This window comes from Micropterus salmoides, unplaced genomic scaffold (assembly GCF_014851395.1).
Source record: "Micropterus salmoides isolate LMB-PRFRI ecotype aquatic unplaced genomic scaffold, ASM1485139v1 Ms_hic_scaffold_6, whole genome shotgun sequence".
Classification (NCBI taxonomy): Eukaryota; Metazoa; Chordata; class Actinopteri; order Centrarchiformes; family Centrarchidae; genus Micropterus; species Micropterus salmoides.
In genome coordinates, this window is record NW_024044348.1 from 17,944,544 (window position 1) to 17,962,201 (window position 17,658).

The 17,658-nt window shown below is 40.2% G+C and overlaps 1 protein-coding gene across 1 annotated transcript in view; it reads left to right on the forward strand.

The window, feature by feature from the left end:
• The first annotated feature begins 1,098 nt into the window (after positions 1-1,098).
• syt7b (synaptotagmin VIIb) overlaps positions 1,099-17,658 on the forward strand; it is a 180,459-nt gene continuing 163,899 nt past the window's right edge. Inside the window, exon 1 of the mRNA XM_038701019.1 lies at positions 1,099-1,536. Within this exon, the coding sequence (XP_038556947.1) occupies positions 1,488-1,536 (49 nt within the window). The 5' untranslated portion in view covers positions 1,099-1,487. The remainder of the gene's footprint in view (positions 1,537-17,658) is intronic.

The following is a 17,658-nucleotide window of genomic DNA, read 5'->3' on the forward strand; positions in this document are numbered from 1 at the left end:
TTTGTTTTAATTTTAGTGGCACCATAATCCCATTTCAATTTACTATATTGAAACACTACATGTACATGGTAGGTTTAGTTACATAAGTCAAATGTTCTAAACACCCTTCTGTAAACATGTTTTAAAAAGTATTAAAATTACTTCTGACTTTGACCCTGGTCTATTTTGATATATTTTACAGCCTTTAATAACAGATGGCAGGAATGGGCTCCACCATCAGCATGCACTTCAGAGAACTTTGCCTTCAGGGCTTTCTGACAGAAAGGCTTTGTACATTTCTTTTTTTCCCTAAACCTAACCAAGTAGTTTTGGTGCCTAAACCTAACAAAGTAGTAAGGCTTTCTGGCAGGAGACCCTGAGGGTAAACTTCTCCCATGTGCTATCAGCAGCCAAATGACTGCCACTGATTGATCTGCAACACTAGAGACCGCCAGTGAGCCATGTTACGCGCGTGGTGCTGGGCAAACGTGAATGGTTTAGTAAATGTGTCTTATGGACTGTATAGGCCTATTGGCTGCAATGGCATGATGGTCATAATGAAAGCACAGAGGCTGCTCGTGACACTGACACTAATGAAAAAGCTTGGTAAAGGCTCAACACGTGAGCGAGAGTCAAAACGTAGGCTACAACTTCTGCAGGTTGTGCGTAAAAAGGCTTCTGTATGTGCAGAGATTCTCACGTGATTCCCATTGATTATTGATTTCATGGTGAAGGCTGATTGATGATCTTGAGGTTTATGATAATGAAAAACATATTCATATCATTACTGGTGACATTACCAGCAATGTATCTATAGCCTACTTCTGCTTTCGCCTGCGCTCTTTTCGTCTCAGAGCAGCGCCAGGTTTCTATGCTACACATGAATAGAATGGGCTGTCTGTCATAATTATTACCATTATCAAATATGGTGACAACAACAACCCTTAAAGCTGTATTTCATGGCAATGGGCGCTTTTTTTGAAAAAATAAGTGATAGTGGCCAATGTAAAATATGAATTACGCATATGAATTACCCAATTTATTTCTATTCAAATGCCACCAGTTGTGATGTAGAAGGCGAGACAGGAACCTCTGATGAAATGGTCAAAAGCACTGAGAGCGCACGGATTCCTCGCCTCAGCTGAGTAGACGACCTCCTACAGACTTACTTCACGTCACCCCGCCCGTCTGCCTGGCGTCTCCTCCCTAAAACATTTGCTGCGACCATCCCTTTGAGCGACTCCGAGCTGAGAGGAGAAAAAAAAGAGACAGAGGGGGAAAGTGAGAGAGCCAACAGCACACTCCCAATATCACCTATAGTAGGCTACCTGCTTCAGTACATCAAGGGGAGGAGGACGCACAAGTGCAGGCGCGTCCATGCGTGCCAGCCGAACAAGACAATAAGCGGGCAAAAGGACCACAAATCCAAAATTGGAATAAGAGTTTATCTTGAGAACTCTTTGGAAGAGAGCACAGCTATACAAGAACAAGACAACCTAGATGAGTACATGGTAAGAAGAGCCATGCATCTCAACAGAGAAGAAGATAACAGCAAAGGTGAGCAAAAGATTTCAGCGGCCATCGGTGGATGCTTTTAACCTAGACTCTCTGATTAGTTCAAAGCTCTCGCGTTGGTTGCCAGATGCCCTTGAGTGTGTCACGTTGATGTCAAGTGATTATGCTGGGGGTCATATCAACAAGCTGACGGTAACTGTTGTGAAGGTTCTGTTAGTGCCTGTCTACCTTTCACCAAAACGCACTGAAAAGCTTTGCATGGCAGCGAGGAGAGATATTGCATACACCCAAGGTGGCATTGTAGTGACTGCCTGCCAGGCAGCCAATCGAGCACTTGTTGTGCTCGATTTGAACGTTTTCGCACGAGGTGACCTGAGCATAAATGCACAAGGTCATCCATTCTCGGTCTTACTGATGAGCCGCCCGCCGTGTTTGTGTCGCTATGAGGCGCGTGTGTTTGTATTGTTGTCTGTGATTGAGTCGCCACGGATGTGTGTCGTTGTGGTAGGAGGGTAGAATTAGAGAGCAGACGGTGTGTAATGACACGAACCTTCCATCAGGATAAGTAATGATGATGCCTCTGCTCTGGCAGAGCCATGCAGGGTTTTTTTTTGCTCTAAATCTTTGAACTGAGGTCGAGGTCACTGACTAACACCTGATGCTGGAGGAGATTTGCCTCTGAATGTCGGTTGAAATGACGCAGCCTGTGTCTTATTATGCATTGTTAAATAAACACCAATATGACTTGTCTAGTGTCCACCACACCCACATGGGGTTAAGTTAAGCATCATTTCCAGGACTGACATGCAGCATGTACAGTATGACCATCATCTGCAGTGTTTAACCTGTAGACTTGTATTACATTCATCAATTTATTGCATGTAATGTTAATAAATCCAACTGTAAATAAAAATGTAAAATAAGTGAGATATCAGCACCACAGTTCTGGCCAGAATTTCAGTTTTGTTAGTTAAAATAATAAGTACGCTATACCACACTGTAAGTTTTAGAAATCTCTCTCCATAAAGTCTCATTTTCTCACATCTGAGCAGCATGTTGATAATGATGTGGCATTGCTGGCAAGGGAATACAACATTTCATTTTTTATGTGCAGCTGTCAAGCATTATGGGCGGCTAATATCTTTGTTTTTACCAGCTGTAAAGCATGCTGTTAAGTGAGGAGTTCCCCATGCGGTGAGTGGTGCCCTGCACAGTGGCCCTCATCCAAAATGTCATACAACCTCATTGCCAGATATGGTCTCACCAGGGACAAAAGATGAGTCACCATCTGCAACTTTGAGTGATTTCATGATTACATGATAGGTGTGTATGTGTGTCTGTGTGTGTGTGTGTGTGAGAGAAAGAGAGAGAGAGAGAATGCGTGTGTCAGAGAAAGAGATCGGCAGAGAGTGTGTGTGAGTGTTTGTGCTGTATCTGAAGGTGAGAGGGAACCTGTGAGAGAGGTGTGCAAGTCAAAAAGCATTGATGAAAGGTTGAAATATAACCGCAGAACACAGCCATGCTGAAGCACAGGACCTCATATTTTGAAAGTATGGATGGAAAAGTTTTCTATAAATGCAGCCGAAGAACTTTGATGATTTCTACCAGTGAAAACATATTAAATAACATCAGCGACAATAGTGCTAATATTACCGACAATACCAGGGACAGGGGTAGCAAATTAGCCATAGCTAGAAACCTGTTTGTATGGCATTTACTTTGTATTATTTAAGAAGCAATGTCTCATGGATTTGTCTCAAATGAACAAGTAAATTAAAACACAATAACAATAAATATACTGTTAATCACAATGGGGATTTTCAGCATTGCAGCAGCCAATAATAATAATAACAATTATAAAAGAAATCTCTGGCAACGACTCCTCATCAAGTCACTTCAATTCAGTTCAGTTTAATTAAATTACTTTATATATCCCTAGCGGGTTAAAAAGTAGAGCAAAAACATACCATACATCTTAATAAAATATACAGAACTAGCTAATACAGTAAATAATTAAAATGCATAATATTAAAAAGTGCTGATGTTGATATTTTCAAAATTTACAAATGATCCACATTCAAGCAAATACATTACAATACTATACACGAAATCAAGTAAATCTCTCTCAAAATGCTGACATAATGATTAATCCATCTTTAAGCTGTAAATCTTTCTCTGACAAACAGCTATTCTAACAGTGTAATTTACAGTATGTGACATATTAAAGATGCCTGAAGTTCTGTAATGGTCTATAGGGCTATAGCCTGTTTTTTACCACAACTGAAACAGATGGTGTTTCATGCTTATAGGCCATCTACTGTGTCAAAATGAATCAGTGCAATAGCTCAGATTCATTACCAAAAACATTATAGCCCAGCCTCCAGCTTTAATTGTCATGTTGCATTACTTTGGATAGTCTAGACAACTCAGAAATACATTTAACACATTTTCCTGCAGAGACGTTCTATTTCAAGATTCATTTTAGGAAAGCATAAAGTGTTTGTTTGCTAAAGCATTTGTAATTTATGTTAAAAATGAGCATCAGGGAGTGAAAGTATGAATCTGCAGGCTTACATTAACTCTCCTGTGAGGTTAAGCTGTGACGTGAACTAAAAAGGCAGATATCAGTCAAACTTGTGATACCCCGGAAGACTGCAAATGTCTACTCAAATCAACTCCCTCACAAATTGCACTTACCTGTGATGTTATAAATTAAAAATGAAAGTATTAACTATGCCTGAGCAACACTTAGTTGGATCTCATTAGTTTGCATGTGCTTTAAAAAAATGTTTTCCTTATGCCTGAGGTTCATGCTGCAGGGGGTTGTCATGGAGCAGTGAATAAGACACATGCCATTGGTGTGAGAGACTCGGGTTTGAATCCACCGTCAGACACCAACGTGTCCCTGAGCAAGACACTCAACCCCTAGTTGCTCCAGAGGCATGCAACCTCTGTCATATCATATGTAGCATTGTAAGTCGCTTTGGATAAAAGCATCAGCTAAATGAATAAATGTAAATGCAGGATCCATTCGCTGGGGCCTCTGTAAACTGTAAATTGGGCAGCACATGGTGTAGTGACAAGCATTATTGCATCACAGCATGAATAAAGATGCACCGATACAACTTTTTGTCTCCTGATATCGATTCGGATACTTCAACTCAGATTATCCGCCAATACAGAGTACCAGTTTGATACCAGTGCCTGTTTGCAAATTTAATGTTCTACAGTGTGTGATATTTATTTATTTATTTTGTTCATGCCGTTTTACAACATTTTGTTTGGCTTTCTTTCTTTCAGACCAACAATAAACACACATATATATATATATATATATATATATAGTTTTTTTCCATGAACGAAAAAAAGGAAAAGGAAGAAGAAAAATCTTGTAGTACCTGTCACTTTTTGTGCACATCAAAAGAAACAGAAACAGCCGCTTTATGAATGGATCAACCCCAATCCTCTCCCCAATCACTAAACATTTTCAGTAATACCTATCTTTACACTTAATTATCATCATTTTTAAATCTTTTTTTCCTGCCTTTTTAAACGTGTTTATCATCATTTTTCTTGTAACATTCCTGTATTTTTTACAATATACAATATGTGGAGCTGCCACATAATGAAACATAAAAAGACAGTAAATAAAGTGTCAATACTACAAGAGATTTACTTTCAGTGTTAAAAAAAGTATTCTGGGCCTCATTTGTGTTGCTGTCAGTGAATGGGTTTATATTTTATGTCAAATTGCAATGTGAATTCTGTGGTGTCTGAATAGAAAAGAATTATTTTCACAAATATTGATCAGGCTGTCCTAGTCTATGCAGTAAGAAAATAATACTTTACTTGCAATCTACAAGATGTTATTACATATTTCTTCTGAAAAGCACTGCCATTTGTATTTCTCAGATCATTTGTGATGATTGAGAGGAATGACTGCATCATGGCTCATAAGCAGAAATACGTTTTGTGGTGTTGTAGTATTCTGTAGTTTGTATGTTGAAGTCTTTCTCCATTATATTGTAATGTCTCCAAAACAGGCCAGGTGGAAATATCAGGTGGACAGTAGGCCTCAGTGCAAGGTGCGAAAGAGAATCATTATTAATCCAGCATGTGAACAGTCAGAGATAATTGCGTAATATTAGTAGCATTCGGATTCAGAGGAAAACATTTAATTAATGTTATGGTTCAAAACTAATGGGCTGGAATCTTATTAGTGGTTTGAGACAAGCTGCGAGAGAAAAGAGAGACAGAGCAGTAATTAATAGACTCTGAAACAAAGGTATTTACATTCCCAGTTTAACTCTGAGCCACACTGTTGGGAAGCAAGCCACTTATATTTACAGACTCGGGACAAGACGGTTAGGCCATGAGAGGCAAAATATTGCTCTGTTCTACTTAGCTGCACACATATTAATTACCAAGTAAGAGTACTGCATTAGATCACATCACAATGATAGCTGAATGGAAAAGTCAGACAGGAAGTAATATGTAATAAAAATACACAGTGTGTCATAGAGAGGTAGAGAGATGGGGTTGTGTGTGGGGAGCAGGGCTTGACAAATAATTCTTCAATGGTTTTAGAAAACTGTCTCATTGATTTCCCACATGGTGTACAATTTAAAATGAAAGAATTGTTCTCTGATGAATGCGTCAGCAGATTTGTCAGTCCATTTAGAAAATAAAATCATCAAAATCCTGTGAGGTAGCTTTTTTGTCTCCACTGGTGTGCCCTCTTTTTTCTAAACTAGGAGTGCAACATTAAGCTACACAGAAATATATATATTCATATTTAAATCAAAAGTAGACAGGTCCATACTAGAAGTAGTTAGACATTGACACAGACATTGAATAATGAATTATAAAAATGTACTGCTATATAAACACAAGTGCAATAACATGTGGTTTGCAAACACTTTAAACAAATAAGGTGCTTTTTACCAGCAGTATTCCCTTGTAGCAATAAATTATTTCTTGTTAATATCAACTTAAACATTAATGTAATCAAATCAAATATAAAACCAAAGCCATTTGCCACTGCCAGGGCATTACTTTTTATCTAGCTTGTTAAAACAAGATACCATCAGAATCCATAGCCACGATCATAACATCATAACAGGCACCTTCTGAGCAACAGGTTAACATATATTAATCTGTTTTCTTGTTTTTGTGTCAGCAGGAACATTTATCTTTTATCAGGGAGCAGCATAAACAGTCTATGTTCAGTAGAAGTGTCCCTGTTAGATTGAAGGTGAAGTGGTCAAGCACAAGGCGTAGCGACAAGTGGGCATGTTCCCATGAAACTGTCGCAGCTGTGCTCGTCTCACACACACACCTGCCCGCTGCCAAAGTTGAATTGTCTTGAATTTTTTGTAGCCTACACGACGCGCTGCACAAATCATTGGAAGAGAGACTGATCCTTGCTGTTTGTGAGTTTCCAGAATCTATATTACTGTTTACTAAACAAGTCATCAACCGGAGAGAATTCGCATGGCAGAGCCGCAAAACTAGATAAAGGCCTATCAGGTAAAGTTATGTAGCCTATAATTTTAACTTAAGTTAAATAGGCTACAGCTGTGTAGCTCAAAGAAGCCGTTGCCATGGTTACTATCTATAGAGCATCTGCTGTTTACTGGCGGAGCAAGCCTTAGTGTTCTTAAGATCAACATCTTCCACAATACTAATAATTCTAATCAGCGTGCAGTGTGTAGCTATCTACTTTGCTATGGCATTTGATCGCTTGTCTTGCTTTTGTTTATCTACTTCTCCCACACGCTGCATCCAGCGTAGTCTGCCAAAGCCTCCCTCCACTGCTTGTTTGGGTGGGTGATTTGCAGGCTGATCAACATCTCACCCCTCCTGTGACCCACTGTTTGACTGTATGTGTACTCAGAGCCAGTGAGCAACGGACTTTCAAAATAATAATAATAATAATAAAAACGATAACGTGTTAACTTGCCCAGCCCCAGTCATATGATTTTTATTTATTAGTGTGTCTCAATTTGAATACTTCTGTTAGTACACTTACATGCAGTACACTGTAGACCCTTTATATTTACTTACGTAGTGTGTGAATTTCGATTTCGCGTAGTGTTGTCTCAAATCAAGCACTGCTGTCGTGCACTAACCGGAAATGACGATCTCAGGATTTGACCCCTTCTTCTTATTTTTAATGGTGAATTGTAACCAGGCGGACCATTATCACCGTCATTTGACCGCAATTGTTTTTTGATTCAGTTTTATTGAAAATGAATAAAAATTTTCATGGACCACCAACATATTATCAACTTTGAAAATGCAACTGTTGAGGGTGAGAAGTGTTCATCATTCCACACTCAACTTTTTGACTGTTCTGAGTACACCATCAAGGTACTCACACTGTACTGCATTTTGCCATACTTCTGAGTGTGAATGCACTTCTCAAAATGGTAAGTGAAAGTATCGAAGAGCGCAAAGTGAGTCACACTATATGCCTGTGTATCTAATTGGCCCAGATGAATACAAAGTTTGTCTGAAGTGTCCATGAGAAAAAAGTGATTCAAGTAATAAAGCCCTTTAATAGCTATAGTAATTTTAACAGGAGCAAAGGAGGAAGTCAATTTCAATTTCAATTTATTGTTGTCCTGTTTCCAACCCACAATCAAAGTTGTTGTTTTTTCCTGAACCTTAACCGCATGTTTAACCAAACCATAATAATTTGTCAGATCAAACTGATCTAACTACCGATAGATGGGTTTATGGTCCAAGTAGTCCCAGTAGTGGATGTTCACGCTACCTCAAAACGTCTCCATAAGAGGACAAGCAAGGCATACGTTTTTTTTGGAAGCCCAGGAAAAAGCACAAAACAGACAACCACAGTTTCAGTTCCACCTGGAAATCAAAAGGCTGGAATCCACAGTTATGTCTTCCTCTTCCACCGCCCTACCCCTAGCTCATTTGACATCAGTAAGGACATTGCTTTAGTACCCAGTTTCCATGAAACTGAACTTGATTCCTTTTTTAGCGCATTTGAACACATCGCTTCAGCGCTACAGGGGCCACCTTAAGTCTTGCCTCTTTTACTGCAGTGGAAAATTCATCGGAAAGCCCAAGAAGTCATAGCTGTGCTCCCTTTGGAGGACAGCCTAACTTGTGCTTCGGTTAAAGCCGCAACCCTACGCGCTTATGAATTGGTCCATGACACCTAAAGACAAAAATTCAGAAATCAATGGCTGCACTGTTAGCCGACAAGAATGTGTTAACTCATAAAACACTGACTTTCCATCAGTCTTTGTTAAAAAGTCTCGTTTTGCTTCAGTTATGCAAAGAAATCTTCCTAAATGACGTAGTCCAAAGAAAAAGAACAGGCTTTGTTTTACTGCCTCAAATGCGGACATGTCATTGCAATCTGTTTGGCACTGAAATGCAAAGAGCAGCAACAGCCTTCTCAGAGTGTGCTGCAGCCTAAAGGCATCGGATTAATTAAAGCAGAACCATGCGTAAACACCGTTTATGTATGTGATAATGAAACTCCCAAATCCTGTATCAAGCCATTCATTTTTGCTGGATTAGAGTTGTTAACTGCAAATCTGCAGATCAGCATCCGGTGGGTAGTTTGCTCCTAACTCAGAGTTTTAACATGGTCTTTGTGACTTTAATCAAAATAATCTGAAAAAAATTACAAAACAAAAAGTTCTCAGAGGTGTCTCTGGGACGTGGGATAGAGGTGGGTTACAGTTCATCACATGCATGTACAGTCAAGAAAGACAGGAATGTTGGAATCCCCTCAGCACAACAAAGGTACACATTTTAACACAGCCACACTCTGATCCGTTTCCTTCTTGTGTAATCACACGCGCACACGGAAAAATAATGATGATGTTTCTCCACCAGCCCCTGAATGCATGTTTCTCCCCGTAACTCTGAAATGCCTGTGCACTGCTCAAAAGGCAGATCCCATATTAAAGAAGCGTTTCTCAAATGTTGTGAGTGCAGACAAAGCTAGTGGTGAAAAAGTACCCTCTCTCATTGACAAAGACATTCATCATGTGAAAAGTGTCCATATGATTGGAGTGCTATATATCAGATAGTTGCCCCCTCTGTTTACCACCAGCAGGTTTTGCCTGTGGTACATGAAGATCAGTACCACACCTAGGTGTAACAACAACTCAAAATCAGCTCATCCTCAAACATTTCTTTTGGCCAGGGTTTAAACTGATGTCAATTGGTACTGCATCAACTGTCACAATCCAAACAGATCAAGGCACAAACATCCAGTCAAAGCTTTTCGAACATCCCCCAAACCACATATTTTCCAGTGTATTTTTAGAATGGTGGCATCAGTCGAATCAAAGTCCATCCATCGTCAACTGCTTATCCTGCGCAGGGTCGCCAATCCCAGCTGACATCGGGCGAAAGGCGGGGGACACCCTGGACAGGTCGGCAATCCATCACAGGGCCACACATAGACAAACAACCAGTCACACTCACACCTAAGGACAATTTAGGGTCACCAGTCAACCTAGGCCGCATGTCTTTGGACGGTGGGAGGAAGCCGGAGCACCCAGAGACAACCCACGCAGACACGGGGAGAACATGCAAACTCCACACAGAAAGGCCCGGAACGACCAAGGCCCTCTTAATGCTCTCCAAGTGAAATTTCTGTCGTCTGAATCATCTCCTGAGAAGAATGTATTATTATTCCTGTGAGCGAGTCAGACATCGATGAAGTGCTATTACGGCTGTTCCGCCGTTCCCTGACATTTTCAGGCCGGTGACAAAGTTTTTGTATTATTGTCTATTCCATGTTCACCCCTTTGTTTTTTTTTTTTTGTTTCTTTTAATTAAAGTCAGGAAGACCATGTTAAAACTCTGATTTAGGAGTCATCATTTGGTTATATTTGTTAATTTGATTTAAGAAGCACCCTCTGGGCCTTTTTGTGTAGAAGGGAGAGGGGAGGCAGCAGGCGGACATCGTGTGTGTGCTGCACCTCAGTGTGTTTTTCCACCGGTGTTTTTGAGGCTGTGTCTGTCTAGCCGCTAGGCGGGCATTATGACACCTGTTACCATGTGACGTAACATGGTAATGGGAAAAAAGGCTAAAGTACAAACAAGCTGTTTTAAGGCAGTTCACAGTAGTGTTTTCTGTGGGAGATGATAACCTCCATTGGGCTGGACTTTGTGCATTTTCATTTTGCAAACCTATTACATTCACAACAAAAGATTTATAACTGAATAGAGGAAACGGAAAAAGCCAAAAAGCATAATATGACCTCTTTATTTGCTTACTTAACAGCCCAAAAAAGCACTTTTGAGACGGCCACTAACAGCTTGTCTATCTTGCTTAGTGTTATGTTGAGGGGATACTGCAAATATTTGGATGCTGCTCATATCTGTTCAGAGCATGTTATCTGTTCACATGCCAATAATCTATTCATATTTGCGTACATCCCTATCGCAATATGAGGAAACACAAGATTTTGTATATGTATATATTTGTTTGTATATTATACTTGGTGTGGCAAGTAAGACACACTTGTGCTCTTATAACGCTGTCACAGCAGCATGTCCATGCTAAAGACAGCTCCCTAATTGTTCTCTGCATTCGCCTTGATCTGTCTCTCCTCTCACTTGACCCTGTTTGCCATCAAGTCTGGATTTTACTTTTTGCCTCGCAATTAAGTGAGCACAAGGAAAACATACAGCCAAAGATAGGGGAGAAAATTTTGGAATCTGGATGATCTTGCATCAAGAAAATAGCCTACCACTGTACCATGAGTGTGGGTTGAAAATGTTCCTGGCAGATATAGGGGGCTGGTGGAGAAAGACATAAATAGATAATTGGAGAAAGAGGCAGAGAGGCAGGCTGTCTAGATTTTGAGAGAATATCTGTTATTCCTCCAAGTAGTGAGTGCGTTTGAAGAGGAAGCAAAAGAGAGAAAGAGACATACACTATGCCTTTTAATCAGTGAACTCATTGAAGCAACACTGGTCTCTAGACACTGTACATAGAGACAGTAAAGAGGAGAAAGACAGATGTAAGAAAAAGAAGAAGCTAGATCTTCTTTCTTTTGATTCTGATTTATGTTTATGGATTTGGAGAAAGATGCTATCCAAGCTTTTTGGTAAAATGCTGACAACAATAACAGTACACTTAAGCATCTTTAAAAAGAGTTTGTTCTACTAAATATAATCTCTTCAAGTGTGAACACTTTGATGTCTCAAAATGACTTGTGGGGTGAGGCATAAGGATGCCACTGTTTAGAATTAACATACATGATTCAAGTGTGTGATGCAAACAACACACCCCATTTCTGTCATTACTAATGTACTGTCAAAACGCGCTCAGATACTGTTCATATCATATGTGTTGCAAGCCAGTTCTTTGGAACTGCCCATGAGGTTGTAATGCATGAGAGATTCCTGTTATCACATGTAGACTCCAACCCAACTCAGCACAGGTGCCCCAACCAAACTTCCAATGTTATTACATCCATATTGGACTATTTCACACCTCATGATTTACGTCAACTGCCAAGGCAGGAAGTAGTGTGCTTAGTTTATGTAGCGAGGTTTAAAGTAGGAGTGTTGCAGGAGGATACAGGAGACAGGAGCTCACCTTTTATTAACTGTAACCACGACCTTAACCAAATGTTTTAGCTGCTCAACCCTAACCAAACCATACCAAACCATGGCGTATTTGCCATGCACACATGGCATGACAGTGTAGAAAGTGGGAATTTTTAATGATGTTGGCAGTGGATGTAAAAACACAATCAAAAAACATTAATTCATTAAAAGTAATCAGTTTTGGTAGAATTGTCCAATATCTACAGTTTTGTCTTCCGATTGGGTTACAAAGACGTGACACTGCCAGTTGATCGTTGGAGAACTACAGGCACTATACCTTCGTGTTAAAGACATTTCTTTTTGGCCCTTTGTGACACCTTGTCATCCATCATGCTTTTCTAAAGTGTGTGTTTTTGGAAAAGGTTGTGTTTCTTTAAGGTTGATCTCTAAGCTAATGATGGAACAAAACCTGCCTGGAAACTCACTTTCTCCAACTACAAACAACAGGTGGTGATTGCTTTATTTGGTAGATTCGCAGCAAAGGATAGACAGATATTTTTTGGGAATCCTGTCTCAACCCACAGTGGCCTCATGTGACTCTGAAAGGCTCTCAGGATGACTAAGGCAGAGGGGCTATTTGTGGTTTGTACTCCTGCCCAGAATGAAGGCACTGTCACATCAAGAGTAAGAGTGCAACTTGGCTGTCCCCATATTATTGAACGGGACACAAAAATGTATTGTTCAAGTGGAGGATTGATGGCTGGCTGTAATGATGGATGGATGGATGACAAAGAATAGGAAACAACCCATATACAAGACATGTGCACCCCACCTAGACTGAGAGAGGCGAATAGGATATTATAAGAACAGATATCAGCAGTCAAGCCAGGAACAGATGGTGAGACAGAGCTACGCACAGACAGGATCGTCCTACCAATACAGGACTGACAGATACAGATAGTGTCAGAATGTACATGCACAGGGACATACAAACACAGTCTTGGACTTGTAAAAGTCTTGATGAGACACACTCCCAACCTTTAATTTCCTCTCTATTCTTTCATTGGTCTCCTTTTCAATTCTCTGTTACTGTACCAACCCTCATCTTTTCCCGCTAACTCTCTCTAGTTTTATTTTACTGTATCATATTGCAATGTTATGATAATGCATTTGAATACTGACAAACACTGGTGCCTGACTGATGTACTGCACTTTCATTTGATCCAGTTTTGGATTCCTGTTACCGGCAAAAACATTTGTGTTCAACTGGTAAATTATTCATTAGAGGTAGTAGAGAGTATATAATTAAATAAGCTAATGCAAAGAAGCTCTCAGGGACTATTAAATACAGCACAAATGTTTTGTTCACAGTTAATTAAGTTTATACTTTATCTGATGCACATCAGACATCCTAACCTAAGCATCACCCAGGGGTTCAGCAGACGCCTGCTTGTGTCCAGTTAGCATGTGGAGTCCTGGGACTCCAGTAACCTGCTGCTGTCCACCTTAATGGACACACACACACACACACACACACACATCACACTGCTGGATCTGACCCTCCCCCAACAAATTCCCATGTTTCACTTTACTTGCACACTAACTCATTGTGTTCTGAAGAGACCCAGTATGTATTTGCTTTTAAAAGGTATACTTTCAGGTAGAGAGTGCAATAAACGACTGACAACTACTCTCCTCGGATGAAACGTCAACATTAATCTTTACTGCACCTGACTGGATAAATGTACCACTCGCTGGGCTGTCAAAGGTCCTTGCTTCTTCAGGGCAGCTGTTCTGGGAAAAATGTCAATCTTTTGTCTTACATTATTCACCAGAATCAGTTTCTGTTAAATCTAGGGTGAGATCCAGGTCATGCGGTTGCAGAAACATGCTTGATTAGCTGCAGTATGAGGTTATGGAGCGTCAGACTGAGTCACTTCATCACCTCGCCATACATTGCTGTGATCTTCCCTCCCGCTAGGTCAATAACATACAGTATATTTGTGAGACTTGCACAAATATACTGTATGCAATTATTGACTGTTCAGTTAATGTATTGCATTTTTTTGTTTCATAGATTTATTTCTTATGTCAGAAAATAGTGTCAAATCAAATGCCCATCACCAGTTCACAGAGCCTGAGGTGATGTCTTCATGTTGCTTGTTTTGATATTCAGTTTGCAATAATATAAAACATTAGAAAAGCAGCTTGAGATTATTGGGTATTTACAGCCATGGCTCTATGGATGGATTTCTCATCTATTGGCAGTGTTGCCAAATTGGGCTGCTTTTGATTTAATTGGGAGGCAATCTCTGTGCCATTTACCCAAATGGGTAAAGTTTACACTAATGAAAAGTTGTCAGCCCCTCCTATTATTTGAGTAGCACGACTGAGAGTGACAGGGCAGTGAATTCCGTCAGCTCAGCATGATTGATAACTGATGACCATCAAAAACAAATGTCATATCAGTTTATTACAACTAACTTTTTTCCTATTCCAGTTATTCTTTCACAGCTGTGTAATAAGACTTTCATCTGTTCATATGAATGAAAACTTTTAACCTTTAATTTAACTAACTTTTTAAAATATTTTATTTGTCTAAATAAGTTGCTAATAAAACATAAAACCAGAAGCGATAGGACCGATTATTTATTCTTTTTTCGCATTCTAGGCTCTGATTGGGCTACCTTTTGTCAGTCCAATTTGGCAGCACTGTCTATTGGTCAGTCCACTAATTTTGTCCACAATGAAATATATCCGCATGTTAGCATTGCATTGTTAGCATGTTAGAAGGCTAAAATTAGTAATTAGTTTAAAGCACTGCTGTGCCTAAGTACAGCCTCATAGAGCTGCTAGTGTGGCCGTAGCGTCGTAGTCTTGTCTCTCTAAATTACAATGATTGTCAAAATTCTTACCTATTAATTTCAATTGACTATTAATAAATCAATTAATTTTTGCCCTTTGCTTTATCAGCCCCGTCCTATCATGTAACAATTACCTACAGTGGCTGAAGAATGCAAAATCCTCCCTTCCGAACAATGTCTAACCTGACAATTCACACACTGGAGTGTCTGAGAATTTGAGCTACTTCCCTCTGTCAACCTTCAGCTGCCAGTTTCACTCTGCTCTCAGGCCTGGCGATCCCAACTTTCTCCCTCACCGATGAAAAGCAATGGTCTGCTTTGCTGGATGAGCTGGCTTGCCTTGGACATAGCCCCCAAGGATGATGTCTGCTACAGCCTTCAGCACCTGGTCACTGTTTGGCTGCTGTGTCCGTCTCAGGGACACTGAGCAGCAGCTGAAGATTTGCAGCAGTGTTCTTCTCCTGAGGCACCGAGGGCATGGAGGTGACTCAGTCTTGCTGCTGAAGAACAGACTGGACAGGCTGTTGCAGAGGCAGTGAATTAATTTAAGAAAATTATGAGCAGGTTGCATTGAAATGTACTTCTCACACCGTTTTCCCATCTGTTTCTTCAGTTTTCTTGTACATTTCCTTCCTGATTATACAGCACATTACTCTTTCCCTTTGATATATGTTTTATTTGTGCAACACCCATGTATTCCATGGGTTACCATTGAATACAAATATTTATTCTCTCCTCCCTCAATCATCAGTAGTCTGCTCACAGCTCTTTTTGGCTGATGTTTGTATGGCCAGCACTGTAAGAGAGTGTTGTCTGTCTTACAGTTGATACAGTGTATTTGAGGATACACAGAAGAGACAGAAAGGTTATGTATACAATTAAAAGTATAAATGCACATATAGCATATGAAGAGCTGTTAAAAGCCTGGTAAGACCTGCACAACCTCCCAATACAACCCAGCCATATTGTCCACTACAAATAAACACCCACCACCTTCACACAGCCACTGATGAATGTAATTGCCATATTCTTGTTATCAGCTATCTATACAGTGTCCTCTCCGCAGGGGAATGAGATGGAGAAATATGAGTGTGTGTTTGTTTACAGGTTAGCATAATGGAGGGTCCCATCCCTTTGTAAATGAGAGTGTTTGCTTATGCATATGCGTGTCTGTGTTTGCAATGATGTGTGCCAACGTCTGCATTAATTTCTGCATCAATCGTCAAGCTGATGTTCTGCTACTCCACTTCTGCGCCCTTCACCTTCAATTTCCTTCTCTCTGCGTTCAATGAATTTTTTTTATTTTCCCTGTATGTCTAAAACCATCATACATTCAAAATGCTTAAATTATAGTGATGGAAAGTGGCCGAAGGTGGAGACCAATAATGGCACTCTATTGAGGATTTTGGAGAGAGGAGAGGAGACAAAGCCAGGGTGATTTGAAGAGTAAGAAGAGATAGATTGAAGAATCTGCGGAGTTAATACTTCTTCATTCATCAAGAGTATGCCCAAGTAAACCCAAGGCAAGGCCAGCTGAGACCCTAAATATGCAATAGCTCAACCAACATGCTCAACTAAGACAAGCACAGTGAGACAGGATAAACAGCGTTTGAGATGAGTCTGAATCAACATGTTATGAACATGTGAATCAACACTCTTGGGTATGCTTCCTGTCTTCAACCTGGCATTTATTTTGCCTACACCTTTTTGCCTACACCTACACCCATCAGAACACATTGCTTTATTATGTATTATTGGAGTTTTCATATTACGGATGGGATAATTATTTGCTGACCCACTGACCTCACTGCATTCACATGGAAGAAACATGATATGTTGTGATGGTGATGCCGGCTACACAAAGTTAAAGAGGTGGTGTTATGCAAATTTTCAGGTTCATAATTTTATTTAGGGGTTGTACCAGAACAGGTTTACATGGTTTAATTTCCAAAAAAACACAGTTTTTTTCATACTGCACATTGCTGCAGCTCCTCTTTTCACCCTGTGTTGAAGGCTTCATTTTAGCTATGGAGTGATACATCTTGTCTCTAAATGATCTTTGTTGGGAGTTGCACATGCGCAGTTCCTAGTTAAGGACTACTAGCCAATCAGAAGCAGAGAAGGGTGGGCCAATGAGAAGCCGATAAACCCGGCTTCGATTCAGCTGTAGATGTTGCCGACCAGCTTGGCAACATAGACTGGAGCAAGAGTTTCAGAGAGGTGAGTTATTAATCTGTAACACATGTATCTTTCATCCATAACTTTATTACTGAGCTCTGTCTCTACATCACAGTTACAACTTTATGTCCATTGACTGCCTGGAGGTAGCTAGTGTTTGGGAGGGAGAGGAGATACTTGCTGCAGCACACTGTTTTTCCACCAGTGATTTTGAGGGCGTGTCGGACTAGCCGCTTGGCGAGCGTTATATTTAGCCTTCATCCCTGTGTCATCACAGGGATGAAAGGGAAGCAGCTGGACTACAAACGAGCTGTTTTCAGGCAGTTCAGAGCAGAGTTTTCTGTGGGAGATGGGAACTCCCTTTGGGCTGGACTTTGGGCTTTTCACTTTGCAAACCTGTTACATGCACAAAAAGGTAAATGACTCATAAAGGAGAGGGAAAAAGCCAAAAAGCATAACACCACCTTTTTAATAGCTAGCCAGATAGCTCATTAAGCCAATATAGCATAACTCACTTCCCATATTCCCTACCTGGTATTCCACCCAGCTCTGTGCTGATTGCATGCCATAT